The following is a 14,563-nucleotide window of genomic DNA, read 5'->3' as shown; positions in this document are numbered from 1 at the left end:
ACACACACACACACACACACACATATAGAACCAGAGATGGGAAGTCAGTATTTGGTGACATGATCAATGTGATTTGTCGTCATTGCGACCATTTTTTCCTTTCCTGGCTATCAGGCACAACAAACGTAAGCTAGTCTACGAATATACCATGGAGCAAGGCAGAAGGCTTCAAGAATATATTTTTTTTTTATACGGTAAACAGACAGTTTCACTGGGACTAGTAGTAGGTGTTGATAATCAGTAAATAATGGACACCCTATGCTGCCAATCAGAATCGAGTATTCACCCAGACCAATCATAATCGAGTATTCACCCAAAGCATTATATTAAATATGTTTGAGATAACAGTAGTGTTTTTGCCTTGTTTTGGTATCGAGATATTTATGGCAGTATTGTGTCAAAGTCATCATGTTGGTATTGTGACAACACTACATATGCCACACACACATCTAGCACACACATACACAAACACACACACCAGTAACACATACACCCACACACACAGGTAACACCCACTCGCTCATCTCTCTCCCACACCTCGCTCATCAGACCCGTCAGCAAAGCCACAGTCCAGCCGGCCATCACACACGGGTAACACCCACTCGCTCATCTCTCTCCCACACCTCGCTCATCAGACCCGTCAGCAAAGCCACAGTCCAGCCGGCCATCACACACGGGTAACACCCACTCGCTCATCTCTCTCCCACACCTCGCTCATCAGACCCGTCAGCAAAGCCACAGTCCAGCCGGCCATCACACACGCGCCCGGCATCCAGGCAGCGCCCGCTGGCACACTGGAAGTCCCCCGTGGGGCACAGCGCCCCCGTGGGGGGGGCCCCGCAGAGCTCCTCGTCCGAGCGGTCGAGACAGTCGGGGTGTCCGTCGCAGCGCCGGGCGTGGTCCACACATGCCCCGCCCCCACAGCGGAACTGTCCCGGAGCGCAGCTGGTCAGACACAGCTCATCAGAACCGTCCCCACAGTCGTCCTCGTTGTCGCACGCCCACTGAGAGGGGATGCAGCGACCGCCCCCAGCACACTGGAACCCAGGGCAGGGGGAGGGGGGCGGGCAGGGGGGGCCCTCGCACCGCCACAAGCCCTCCACACACGAGCTGGGGAGGGAGGGGACAGGGGATGAGAGGAGAGGAGGATAGAGGAGGGAGGAGAGAGGAGGAGGAGAGAAAGGAGGGGAGAGGAGGAGGATAGAGAAGGGAGGAGAGAGGAGAGGAGAGAGAGGAGAGAGGAGGGGAGGGGAGGGGGAGAGAGGAGAAGAGAGAGAGGAGGAGGAAAGAGGAGAGGAGAGGGGGGAGAGAGAGGAATGGAGAGCGAGGAGGAGAAAGGAGAGTAGAGGAGAGAGGAGGGGAGGGGAGGGGAGGAGGAGAGAGGAGAAGGAAAGAGGAGAGGGGGGAGAGAGAGGAATGGAGAGAGAGGAGGAGAGCAGGTCCTGACCAGTTCTGGCAGTGCTGTGTGAGGGTTGTCCCAGGGGGGTACAGGGATCCTTCCCAGTCGCAGGGGCAGAGGGAGGGCGTAATGCAGCTTTCACCTGCAGGGGGAGACACTGAGTCAGGCCCGGACAGAGGGACCACACTACTGTTCATCTGATTCACATTCATATTCACTGTCTTATTCATTGTTGTAGTAATCTTCTTAAATTTGTTTCTTGAAGCAAGCCCAGGTCGTCTGACTTTACAAACTCTGCTTTAACCAGCCACACCACTGAACAGCAGCCACACCACTGAACAGCAGCCACACCACTGAACAGCAGTTGGGCCACTGAACAGCAGCCAGACCACTGAACAGCAGCCAGACCACTGAACAGCAGCCACACCACTGAACAGCAGCTCTTCCATGGTGCGTGTGGGCGCTATGAACACGCAGGAGGGAGGTAACCAGCTGTGTTCCACGTACCGTGGCGCACGGTCCCTGCGGGGCAGTAGCAGCCCTCCAGGCAGGAGAGGGCGCTGCAGGGGGAGTCAGGGCTGGAGGGGGTGCAGGGACAGGAGGGGGAGCAGGCTGGCCCACAGGCCTCATACACCTGGCCCTGTTCACACTGCAGGGCTGCACACAGGAGGAACAACAGGTGAGGGTGTGTAGTGTGTGTTAGTGTGTGTAGTGTGTGTAGTGTGTGTAGTGTGTGTGGACGTACGACAGAGGTCCTGGCTCCTCCATCTGATGTAGACGCCTCGGCTGTTACACTCCTCAGCATAGGCTGCCAGGGCCGTGCACAGACACTCACAGTCCCCTCCAGAGTCACACCTACACACACACACACACACGCACACAGACACACACACACACACACACAGAGGATGAGTGATCAGCATACAGGGTTGATGGTTGTTGACAGTAACACTACAGGACAGCAGGTGTGGTAGGTACTGTGTGGGGCTACAGGACAGTAGGTGTGGTAGGTACTGTGTGGGGCTACAGGATAGTAGGTGTGGTAGGTACTGTGTAGGGCTACAGGACAGTAGGTGTGGTAGGTACTGTGTAACACTACAGGACAATAGGTGTGGTAGGTACTGTGTGGGGCTACAGAACAGTAGGTGTGGTAGGTACTGTGTGGGGCTACAGGACAGTAGGTGTGGTAGGTACTGTGTGGGGCTACAGGACAGTAGGTGTGGTAGGTACTGTGTAACACTACAGGACAGTAGGTGTGGTAGGTACTGTGTAGGGCTACAGGACAGTAGGGGTGTGGTAGGTACTGTGTAACACTACAGGACAGTAGGTGTGGTAGGTACTGTGTAGGGCTACAGGACAGTAGGTGTGGTAGGTACTGTGTGGGGCTACAGGACAGTAGGTGTGGTAGGTACTGTGTGGGGCTACAGGACAGTAGGTGTGGTAGGTACTGTGTAACACTACAGGACAGTAGGTGTGGTAGGTACTGTGTAGGGCTACAGGACAGTAGGTGTGGTAGGTACTGTGTAACACTACAGGACAGTAGGTGTGGTAGGTACTGTGTAGGGCTACAGGACAGTAGGTGTGGTAGGTACTGTGTGGGGCTACAGGACAGTAGGTGTGGTAGGTACTGTGTAACACTACAGGACAGTAGGTGTGGTAGGTACTGTGTAGGGCTACAGGACAGTAGGTGTGGTAGGTACTGTGTAACACTACAGGACAGTAGGTGTGGTAGGTACTGTGTGGGGCTATAGGAGCTACAGAGCTACTCACCCACAGGCGTCGAACACACACCAGTCGTAGTGCTGCTGGTAGGGCACCTCTGGGTGGCAGGGAGAGAACAGCTGCTGGCTGAGGAGCCCACACCTTCTGCGGGCCCACGCCACCCTGGACGGGTTCAGCTGGGGCACGGCACAGGACACAGGTCACAGGGCACACAGGTCACAGGTCACAGGGCACACAGGTCACAGGGCACACAGGTCACAGGTCACAGGGCACACAGGTCACAGGTCACAGGGCACACAGGTCACAGGGCACACAGGACACAGGTCACAGGGCACACAGGTCACAGGTCACAGGGCACACAGGTCACAGGGCACACAGGTCACAGGTCACAGGGCACACAGGTCACAGGTCACAGGGCACACAGGTCACAGGGCACACAGGTCACAGGTCACAGGGCACACAGGTCACAGGGCACAGGGCACACAGGTCACAGGGCACACAGGTCACAGGGCACAGGGCACACAGGTCACAGGGCACACAGGTCACAGGTCACAGGGCACACAGGACACAGGTCACAAGGCACACAGGACACACAGGGCTGTGCACGCGTGTCTGTATATGGATATGTGTTTGTGTGTGGTGTTTCCCTGTGTGTGTGGTGTTTCTCTGTGTGTGTGTGGTGTTTCTCTGTGTGTGTGGTGTTTCCCTGTGTGTGTGGTGTTTCTCTGTGTGTGTGGTGTTTCTCTGTGTGTGTGGTGTTTCCCTGTGTGTGTGGTGTTTCTCTGTGTGTGTGTGGTGTTTCTCTGTGTGTGTGTCTCACCAGGCAGGGGGCTCTGAGGTCCTGATTGGCCACATCGGGGCAGGAGGGCGTGACCTTCCAGGAGTTTCCAAACAGCTCAGCGGTGGACTCCACGATGCCCTGCCGCGTGGTGAAGTCGTTCTCCGTGTCCCCGTCGAAGTTCCCACACAGCCCCCCCACGCGGCCCCTCAGGTGGGGGGCCAGGCGCACGTACACACGCATGCCTACACACACACACGGTTACTGGAGCTGGGTGTGTTTCACTGACCCAGTGTGTGCATTTGTGTGTGTGTGAATGGATGTGAGTTGGAGTGGGTGCGTGTGTGTGTGTGTGTGTGTGTACGCATGTGAGTGTGTGTGTGAGAGTGTCACCTCCGTCCCAGAGCAGGGTGACCCCCAGGCCAGAGGACAGGGAAAGGAAGAGGCCTGCTCTCTCCAGGCTCAGCCCGCTGCCAGAGTACGACATGGGGAGGGACACTTCCAGGCCGTTCACCGTCACTGCCTTGCCTGGAACACAACACACACAACACACACTCAACACACACATAACAAAGATGGATGTGTACCTGTATTCACAATGTCACCCTCACTAGGATCAATGTCAACACACTGTTTCAGCCTCCTCCTGGCTTCTCCCTGGTTGTGAATCCCCTCCCTCCTCCCTTCTCCCTCCCTAATTCCTCCCCTCTCCCTCTCTCCCTCCCTCCTTCCTTCCCTCCCTCCCTCCTTCCCTCTCCCTCCTCCCTCCCTCCCTCCCTCCCCCTCTCCCCCCCTCTCCCCCTCTCCCCCTCCCTCTCCCTCTCCCCCCTCCTCACCTCGTAGCAGGTGGATGGCGGTGTTGCCCACCCTCATGGTGACAGACTTGGTGCAGGTGACCCCAGTGCTCCCGCAGGGCACGTTCTCGGCCGTGACGCTGAACAGCCCCCCCCGCTCCTGCACCAGCACGTACTCGCAGTCTCCCAGGAACGAAAAGTGCCGCCCGTCGAACGTCACGTAGTGAGGGTCTCCCGTGGCAACGCAGGTGCCGACGCACGCGGTCTGACCGCAGTGCCAACGTCGCTCCTTACACACGCTGAGGGAGGGGAGGAGGGAGGGAGGGAGGGAGGGAGGGAGGGAGGGAGGGAGGGAAGGAGGGAGGGAGGGAGGGAGGGAGGGAGGGAGGGAAGGAGGGAGGGAAGGAGGGAGGGAAGGAGGGAAGGAGGAAGGGAAGGAGGGAGGGAAGGAGGGAAGGAGGGAAGGAGGGAGGGAAGGAAGGAAGGAAGGAAGGAAGGAAGGAAGGAGGGAGGGAGGGAGGGGGGGAGGGAGGGAGGGAGGGAGGGAGGGAGGGAGGGAGGGAAGGAAGGAAGGAGGGAGGGAGGGAGGGAGGGAGGGAGGGAGGGAGGGAGGGAGGGAAGGAGGGAGGGAAGGAGGGAGGGAAGGAGGGAAGGAGGGAGGGAAGGAGGGAAGGAGGGAAGGAGGGAAGGAAGGAGGGAGGGAGGGAGGGAGGGAGGGAAGGAGGGAGGGAAGGAAGGAAGGAAGGAAGGAAGGAAGGAAGGAAGGAAGGAGGGAGGGAGGGAGGGAGGGAAGGAGGGAGGGAGGGAGGGAGGGAGGGAGGGAGGGAAGGAGGGAGGGAAGGAGGGAGGGAAGGAGGGAAGGAGGGAGGGAAGGAGGGAGGGAGGGAAGGAGGGAAGGAGGGAGGGAAGGAAGGAGGGAGGGAAGGAAGGAAGGAAGGAGGGAAGGAGGGAGGGAGGGAAGGAGGGAGGGAGGGAGGGAGGGAGGGAGGGAAGGAGGGAGGGAGGGAGGGAGGGAGGGAGGGAGGGGAGGAGGGAGGGAGGGAGGGAGGGAGGGAAGGAAGGAAGGAAGGAAGGAAGGAAGGAAGGAAGGAAGGAAGGAAGGAGGGAGGGAGGGAGGGAGGGAAGGAAGGAAGGAAGGAAGGAAGGAAGGAGGGAGGGAGGGAGGGAGGGAGGGAGGGAGGGAGGGAGGGAGGGAGGGAGGGAGGGAGGGAGGGAGGGAGGGAGGGAGGGAGGGAGGGAAGGAAGGAAGGAGGGAGGGAAGGAGGGAGGGAAGGAGGGAAAGGAGAGGAGCGAGGGAGCGAGGGAGGGAGGGAGGGAGGGAGGGAGGGAGGGAGGGAGGGAAGGAAGGAAGGAAGGAAGGAAGGAAGGAAGGAAGGAAGGAAGGAAGGAGGGAGGGAGGGAGGGAGGGAGGGAGGGAAGGAGGGAGGGAGGGAGGGAGGGAGGGAGGGAAGGAAGGAGGGAAGAAGGGAGAAACGACAGCATGAATGTAGAGAGACAGTGTGTAACCAGGTGATCAGCCAGGATAGCAGGTCAGTGTAGCATGACTAGTGTTGGTCTCCATATAAAAAATCCAGTAGAACCAAGAAGTGTGTAGATCCAACAGTGCTGGTTACCATGTGTTGCAGTCCTTGGTGATGGTGTCGTTGCTATGGTACTGACGTCCGTTGTGGTGACAGGGGCAGTCCTCAGGTGCCACGCAGAGATCCCCCTGCGAGGGCGGGGCACAGTCACGTCACACTGGGCTCACTCAGAGGAAGATTTGAACCTGGGACCTTTTGATCTGATTCAGATTCTCTAACCACTAAGCTACACCCCTCCCCAGTCCTATAGTACCCTCAGCTGGGCATCCTGGCTCAGGATTTGGTCATTTATTAATATATACTTTAATATACATATGTGGTTTGGGATCAAAGCGTGTGCTCAGTGAGGCACCCACCAGGAGGACAGTACCCTGGGGGCAGACACAGCCAGACAGGGGCTCAGCACAGGGCCCGGGGGGGCCAGGGGGGCCGGGGGAGTCCAGGCTGGAGCAGGTGCGGAGGCACGAGCTGGGGGAGTAGACCAGAGATCCTGGACACTGGTTCACCCTCACACACTCCTGCTCTGTACAGTTCCACACTCCATCTGTACAGACACTGGAGAGGAGCGAGGGAGGGAGGGAGAGAGGGAGGGAGGGAAAGGGGAAGAGGGGGGTGAGGGGGGAGAGCACACATCCAAAGAGATAAGGTAAAGAAAAGGGTTAGACAAGAGGGTCATATTAAACCTCCAAGTAAGCAAGGTGTTTGTGTGTCTGTGTGTGTGTGTGAGTTCAGTAGACCTTGACCCAGACAGCAGTCTCGTATCATTCTGAGGAGATAGGAGTGTGTTAGTCTCATTTCGTTCTGAGGAGATATGACTGTGTTACTAAATGAGACTGTGGCAATGTCCTCTCTCAGTTTAAGAGTCTAGTTGTTGTACACACACACACACACAAACACACACACACACACACAGTGGGCAAAGGAGACTCTAGTTTAATCAACACTCTCGATGCATGTGCTTGTTTTTCAACCAAATTCCAAATTATCACACAGCAATGAAACCAGCTAAGAACATCGTTTCTTCACTGTTTCCACAGATTGAGTTGTTAGAACACTGTAGCCTGAACAGTCACACCCAGGACACAGACACTTGAATGATTCAGCAATTATTGTAATAATAATGGGCAATGTTTTATTCATATTACACGTAACTACCATGTATATACATACCAATACCTACCAACACTGTTTTACTATATGTAGTTACATGGTAGTTCATTTAACCTTGATGTAAATTGCTGCATAATATGTTAATAATTCATCACTTAAGACACACTTTCATCCACAGCGACATTTGCGGGGACGGGGGGATTTGAACGTCCAAGCCCACAGTTTCATGTGAGATTGTGTCAGGATGGTGTGTATCCCTTGAGGTCACGTGATGGAAAGACACAATGAAATCAACCTATCCTGAGACAGGAGGGAAGCAGCTATAGAGTGATTTCATCAGGTCTCTCACACCACAGAGCAGAGCCCTCACACCACAGAGCAGGTCACTCACACCACAGAGCAGAGCCCTCACACCACAGAGCAGGGCCCTGCAACACAGAGCAGGTCCCTCACACCACAGAGCAGAGCCCTCACACCACAGAGCAGGGCCCTGCACCACAGAGCAGGTCCCTCACACCACAGAGCAGGGCCCCGACACCACAGAGCAGGTCCCTCACACCACAGAGCAGGTCCCTCACACCACAGAGCAGGGCCCTGCAACACAGAGCAGGGCCCTGCATCACAGAGCAGGTCCCTCACACCACAGAGCAGAGCCCTCACACCACAGAGCAGGGCCCCGACACCACAGAGCAGGGCCCCGACACCACAGAGCAGGTCCCTCACACCACAGAGCAGAGCCCTCACACCACAGAGCAGGGCCCCGACACCACAGAGCAGGTCCCTCACACCACAGAGCAGGTCCCTCACACCACAGAGCAGGGCCCTCACACCACAGAGCAGAGCCCTCACACCACAGAGCAGGTCCCTCACACCACAGAGTAGGTCCCTAGATACTCACACTTCATAACCAAACACGCACGTGTGTGTGTCTAATGACGTAATCCCATATGCAAGCTTTGCCTACAATCACAGGGGGGAAAACGTGATGATTGATGAGTAATACAGCGGAAAAAAAAAATCGTATCCCCGGCCGAGTCTTATCTGAGACACGAGCTGCAGTGGAAACACAGGGTTTGAACACAGCACAGCTCTAACAGATAACACCTTCTTTCTCAGTGGCCTGAGCAGGAACAGGTGTTGGTACTTCCAGGTGTGACTGGTTCAAAGAGTCTGCAGGGTTCCTACCAGGTGTGACTGGTTCAGAGAGCCTGCAGGGTTCCTACCAGGTGTGACTGGTTCAGAGAGCCTGCAGGTTTCCTACCAGGTGTGACTGGTTCAGAGAGCTGCAGGGTTCCTACCAGGTGTGACTGGTTCAAAGAGCCCGCAGGGTTCCTACCAGGTGTGACTGGTTCAGAGAGCTGCAGGGTTCCTACCAGGTGTGACTGGTTCAGAGAGCCTGCAGGGTTCCTACCAGGTGTGACTGGTTCAGAGAGCCTGCAGGTTTCCTACCAGGTGTGACTGGTTCAGAGAGCCTGCAAGGTTCCTACCAGGTGTGACTGGTTCAGAGAGCCTGCAGGGTTCCTACCAGGTGTGACTGGTTCAAAGAGCCTGCAGGGTTCCTACCAGGTGTGACTGGTTCAGAGAGCCTGCAGGGTTCCTACCAGGTGTGACTGGTTCAAAGAGCCTGCAGGGTTCCTACCAGGTGTGACTGGTTCAGAGAGCCTACAGGGTTCCTACCAGGTGTGACTGGTTCAGAGAGCCTGCAGGGTTCCTACCAGGTGTGACTGGTTCAGAGAGCCTGCAAGGTTCCTACCAGGTGTTGCAGCCTTTCTGCAGGACACTGCCTGCCTGGTACAGGGTGTCTTCGTGGCGGCAGGGGCACATGCTGATGGGCACACACTGGCCCTGCTGGTCCTGTGCCAGGCCTGGGGGGCACTGGCAGCCTGGCACACAGCTCCGGGGGGTCCCCACACACCGGCCCGCCCGCTGGAGGTCGGCACAGCTGGTGCCACACGCACGGCCACACTCCTGGTAGACCTGGCCCCCTGTACACTGCACAGCTGGGAAGGGGGACAGAGGAGAGGTGAGGTGAGGAAGTACTGATGTTTCTAGTCTTATACTGTTTTGTACTTTGCTGCCTGTGTCCCTCCCTCCTGTTGCTGCTCCTCTCCCTGACCCTAACCCCTCCCAGTCCCTGCCCAGCCCTAAGAGGACTCTTACGACAGAAGGTGTGGTTGCGCCAGGCGACGGGCGCTTCCTCCTGGGCGCAGTGGCGGGCGTAGGCGGTGAGGACGGCACAGTGGCAGAGCCCCCGAGGGGAGCAGCCACACACCTCCCCCAGACACACTCGCATGTAGGCCTCCCTCTCCACCACGTCATGGCAGGGCTGCAAGAACACAGGGAGGGGGGAGGAGGGGGGAGGAGGGGGAGGAGGGGGGAGGAGGGGGGAGAGATGAGGGGATGTCAGATCTGTTCTTGAGACAGGCAGGTTTGCATCTCCTCACACACATACGCTTAGCAACAACCTCTCCCCACCAGCTTCCTGTTCACACAGGCACACCCACCTGGAAGGCAGGGCTGTGTATGATGGAGCAGACGTGCTCAGCGTGTTGCCTCTTCTGGCTGAAGAAGGAGCAGGCGTCGGGCTCTGGGCCCCCCGGGCCCCCCGGGCCCCCAGGCAGCAGGCAGGGCCCCAGGGAGAACCTGGACACGAAGGCAGGAATGCTGGTCTCCACGTCACCCTCTGGGGTAGTGAAGTCATCCAGCTGGTTCCATGTTAGGGTGCCACACAGGCCTCGGACCTACGGACACACACACACACTGTAATACCTGTTGATTCTAGGTCAGATCATAAAACAATGGGGATGTCCAGCCGTAGGGTAGAAGGCTGAGGTCTGGGCTCCAGCTGTATCATGTTCATGACTAGTCTCAGAGAGAGATGTCACAAGTAAGAAATAACACATTCCTGAGTTATACAATAGGCGATACAATAGGGGTATTGCCAAAGTTTAGAAGAAGAAACTCTTAGAACATAAGCCAGAGAAGAGGGCTGGTTCTCGTGGTAGACGGAGTGAACTGGGGTTCACCTAGGAACTAGGAAGGAGAAAAGGGAACATAGAGAGGGGGTCGAGCGGACATTAGAAATTGGGAGCTTGAAAACATATCACATCATGGAAAAGGGAACACACTATGGAAAGATGATGTGGCAATATTGGAGGGAGGGGGACCTTCCTCATTTAGACTATATAATGTGTGGCATCTTATCTATATAATGTGTGGTATCTTATCTATATAATGTGTGGCATCTTATCTATATAATGTGTGGTATCTTATCTATATAATGTGTGGCATCTTATCTATATAATGTGTGGTATCTTATCTATATAATGTGTGGTATCTTATCTATATAATGTGTGGTATCTTATCTATATAATGTGTGGTATCTTATCTATGTGATGTGTGGTATCTTATGAATCGTTAGCTTGTTGTGCCTTCCTGTATCACCTGTGCATGAATAAACCATCAAGTTGCCTTCAAGCTCCAAAGTGTCGTCCAGTACCTTGCGTGAGAAGCCGGGCTGCAGGGTGATGAGGGCCAGGGGTCCGTCCAGGTGCCAGAGAAGCTGAGCCCCAAAGGTCTGGACCAGCAGGAAGGAGGAGGACGGCCGGCTCACCACCAGGTCTCCCGTCTCCACAGGCAGCGCCGCCTTCTGGCCGTTTAGCAGCACTGCACCTACGGACAAGCAGGGGGAGGAGAGGACACATGAGGGAGGGCGGAAGGGGGGTAGAGAGGGAGGGAGGGAGGTAGAGAGGGAGGGAGGGAGGTAGGATGGTAGAGAGGGAGGGGGGAAGGTAGAGAAGGAGGAAGGGAGGAAGGTAGAGAGGGAGGAAGGGAGAGGGGTAAAGAGGGAGGGAGGGAGGGAGGAAGGTAGAGAGGGAGGGAGGGAGGAAGGTAGAGAGGGAGGCAGCAGGCGTGCTGTGTGAGGCTCACCAGACTCTGTGATGGTGACGGTGGTGCGCAGGGCTGTGATGGACATCTCTCTGAGGCAGCCCTGACCCTCCCTCCTCACACACTCACCACACCCCACCCTCACCTCCAGCTTCCTGTCCACAAAGTCCTGCACACACACACACACACACTTATTTAATCTTATTCTTCAATTTTAATTTTACTGTATGTCAGATTTCCTCTGCTATTTTCCAGCGGGGTGGATGGATGGGGTGTGTGTGGATGACAGGTGTGTGTGTGTGTGGATGAGGTGTGTGTGGATGAGGTGTGTGTGGATGACAGGTGTGTGTGTGTGTGGATGAGGTGTGTGTGGATGACAGGTTAGTGTCTCACCTCCACAGCGATGAAGGAGCAGGCCCCGCCCTGCATGGAGTACCTCTTCCTGTCAAAGGTGGAGACCTGCAGCGCCCCCATCAGGCTGCACTGGGCCTCACACCTCTCCCCCGAACACTGCCACTGGCCGGCCCTGCACACACTGGGGAGGGGGGGGGGTGGAAGAAAAGTGGGGGGGGGAAAGGCAGAGGAAGTTGGAACAAAGGGAAGGAGGGGGGGGAGGAAAAGAGAATGAAGACGAGGAGGAGTGGACTGCATGAGAACAAATTGTTTTGCCCAAAAAAGCAGTTAAAAGACAAAGAAAAGTTAAAAGTGTTCAGTATGAGGAGGGTACCAGAGGGGTACCAGGGGGGGGTACCAGGGGGGTACCAGAGGGGTACCAGGGGGGGGTACCAGGGGGGTTTCGGGGACTCACCAGGTGTTGCACCTCTGCTGGATGGCGTCTCCAGACTGGTAGGTGCGTCGTCGATGGAAGCAGGGACAGTCCTCCTTCCTCAGACACGCCCCCTGGTGGAGGTACCGGCCCGGGGGACACTCACACCCCCCCACACACTCCTCCCTGCACTGCCCCGCCCCGGAGGGGGGCTGGGGGGACAAGCAGGTGGGAGGGCAGGAGGACACACAGTCGGAGAACAGCTGTTCCCTCGGACACACTCTCTCTGGGGGGGGGGATAAGTCTGGATTAGAGTTGTTCTTAGGTACCATCTGCAGACCAGGAAGTGTTGGGTGTTAGACCAGGAAGTGTTGGGTGTTGGACCAGGAAGTGTTGGGTGTTAGACCAGGAAGTGTTGGGTTCTAGACCAGGAAGTGTTGGGTGCCTACCACACAGCTGTGCTCCTCTCCAGCTGATAATCACATGGTGCTGGGCACACTCGCGAGCGTAGCTGGCCAGCGTGTCACATGTGGAGTTGTCCCTCTCCCTGGGCCCCAGGCTGCAGTACAGGTACAGGCAGGTGTCCACATACTCCTCCGGGTCCACCTGGACAGGACAGACAACACCATCAGCCCACCACCATCTACAGGGACCAGGGGGACCCAGCACCAGGCTGACCCCCTGACCCAGCACCAGGCTGACCCAGTGACCCAGCACCAGGCTGACCCCCTGACCCAGCACCAGGCTGACCCCCTGACCCAGCACCAGGCTGACCCAGCACCAGGCTGACCCAGTGACCCAGCACCAGGCTGACCCCCTGACCCAGCACCAGGCTGACCCAGCACCAGGCTGACCCAGTGACCCAGCACCAGGCTGACCCACTGACCCAGCACCAGGCTGACCCAGTGACCCAGCACCAGGCTGACCCCCTGACCCAGCACCAGGCTGACCCCCTGACCCAGCACCAGGCTGACCCAGCACCAGGCTGACCCACTGACCCAGCACCAGGCTGACCCAGCACCAGGCTGACCCAGCACCAGGCTGACCCAGCACCAGGCTGACCCAGTGACCCAGCACCAGGCTGACCCACTGACCCAGCACCAGGCTGACCCACTGACCCAGCACCAGGCTGACCCAGTGACCCAGCACCAGGCTGACCCCCTGACCCAGCACCAGGCTGACCCAGCACCAGGCTGACCCCCTGACCCAGCACCAGGCTGACCCACTGACCCAGCACCAGGCTGACCCAGCACCAGGCTGACCCAGCACCAGGGAGGTTAGACAACCCGGAAGGTTCACTGGCTCCTGGTTTTAAGAACAGATGAAGTCCATTCATTGTCATTGGCCTGCTTATTCCTCAAGAAATAACAGTCATTAATCATTTACCCAGGAACCACTCATAAACGTGTTACGAAAACAAGTTCCAAGTATTTTATTGCCTCTGGCCTCTGGAACGCTTCCAAGAACTGCAGTCTAAGTGGAGGTGGGGGTGTGGAAGGGTCCAAGGTGGGGTGAGAGGGGTGTGGAAGGGTCCAAGGTGGCGATGAGAGGCTCACCCACTGGTGGCAGCGTGTAAAGGGGCTCTCCAGCAGCCGGTGGCAGACAGCCTCAGCGGATCCCCGCAGCCTGCCGTCCCCCGCTGCATCACAGCTGTGCCCCAACTCTGCTGCATCACTGCAGCCCTGGTACAGGCACAGCACAGGTCCATACGAGGGTCAAACATGGTTCATATACGGTTATTACATGGTTACTAGTGGTTAACACATGGTTAACACATGGTTAATACATGGTTAACACATGGTTAATACATGGTTAATACATGGTTAATACACAGTTAATACATGGTTAATACACAGTTAATACATGGTTACTAGTGGTTAACACATGGTTAACACATGGTTAACACAAGGTTAATAAATGAAAAGATGCTACCATGTATGCCCAGGAAGGCCAGACAGAACAGGGGGCCTACCTCTGTGTGCTGGTCAGATACTCTCCAGGAGTTACCGAAGCTGGCGGCAAACTGGGACACGACTCCAGACCTGCTGCTGAAGTCATCTGCCAACACACATGGATCAACAGGCTGGAATAAAGACACTGAGTTTACACCAACCAGTGAAAGAAACTGAATCAAGGTCTGGAGAAATGTATGATTTGAGGAAACCACAGACAGCCCAGAAAAATGAGTTAGACCAGGATAACCGTTTGGTGGTTTGTTTGTTTGTTAACGTACCATCTGGCTTGTTGTTGTAGACTCCACAAAGTCCCCTAGTGGTGGTCAGGTGTTCTGCGGTCACCGTCAGGTACACGGTGTTCCTCATGTCGAACTTTATCCGGACACCAAGACCACTCTCCACAAACACAAAGTCCCCCAGCCAATGGACGCTCACGCCTGGAGAGAACACGGCTGTCATTGGTCTTTGCTACACGTAGGCTAGCCAATCAAATGATCATATTCATCGACTGACTTAGTACCCTTAAATGTAAGCAGGTGATACTTTAGTCTCAACAAATGAGTTAGAAGGC

At 56.4% G+C, this 14,563-nt stretch overlaps 1 protein-coding gene across 1 annotated transcript in view; it reads right to left on the bottom strand.

Moving 5' to 3' along the window:
- Window positions 1–14,563, bottom strand: part of sspo (SCO-spondin) — a 67,248-nt gene that overhangs the window by 49,834 nt on the left and 2,851 nt on the right. The window contains 21 exon segments of the mRNA XM_047024158.1: window positions 710–1,110; window positions 1,448–1,541; window positions 1,907–2,056; window positions 2,145–2,254; window positions 3,170–3,297; window positions 3,942–4,144; window positions 4,293–4,427; window positions 4,736–4,992; window positions 6,307–6,401; window positions 6,630–6,828; window positions 9,137–9,383; window positions 9,544–9,709; window positions 9,888–10,124; window positions 10,883–11,055; window positions 11,314–11,440; window positions 11,665–11,806; window positions 12,080–12,319; window positions 12,483–12,643; window positions 13,594–13,719; window positions 14,010–14,095; window positions 14,271–14,429. Of these exon segments, the coding sequence (XP_046880114.1) occupies window positions 710–1,110; window positions 1,448–1,541; window positions 1,907–2,056; window positions 2,145–2,254; window positions 3,170–3,297; window positions 3,942–4,144; window positions 4,293–4,427; window positions 4,736–4,992; window positions 6,307–6,401; window positions 6,630–6,828; window positions 9,137–9,383; window positions 9,544–9,709; window positions 9,888–10,124; window positions 10,883–11,055; window positions 11,314–11,440; window positions 11,665–11,806; window positions 12,080–12,319; window positions 12,483–12,643; window positions 13,594–13,719; window positions 14,010–14,095; window positions 14,271–14,429 (3,636 nt within the window).

This window comes from Hypomesus transpacificus, chromosome 8 (genome assembly GCF_021917145.1).
Source record: "Hypomesus transpacificus isolate Combined female chromosome 8, fHypTra1, whole genome shotgun sequence".
Classification (NCBI taxonomy): domain Eukaryota; kingdom Metazoa; phylum Chordata; class Actinopteri; order Osmeriformes; family Osmeridae; genus Hypomesus; species Hypomesus transpacificus.
Note: the sequence above shows the minus strand (reverse complement) of the source record. Positions and strands in the feature narration are given on the sequence as shown.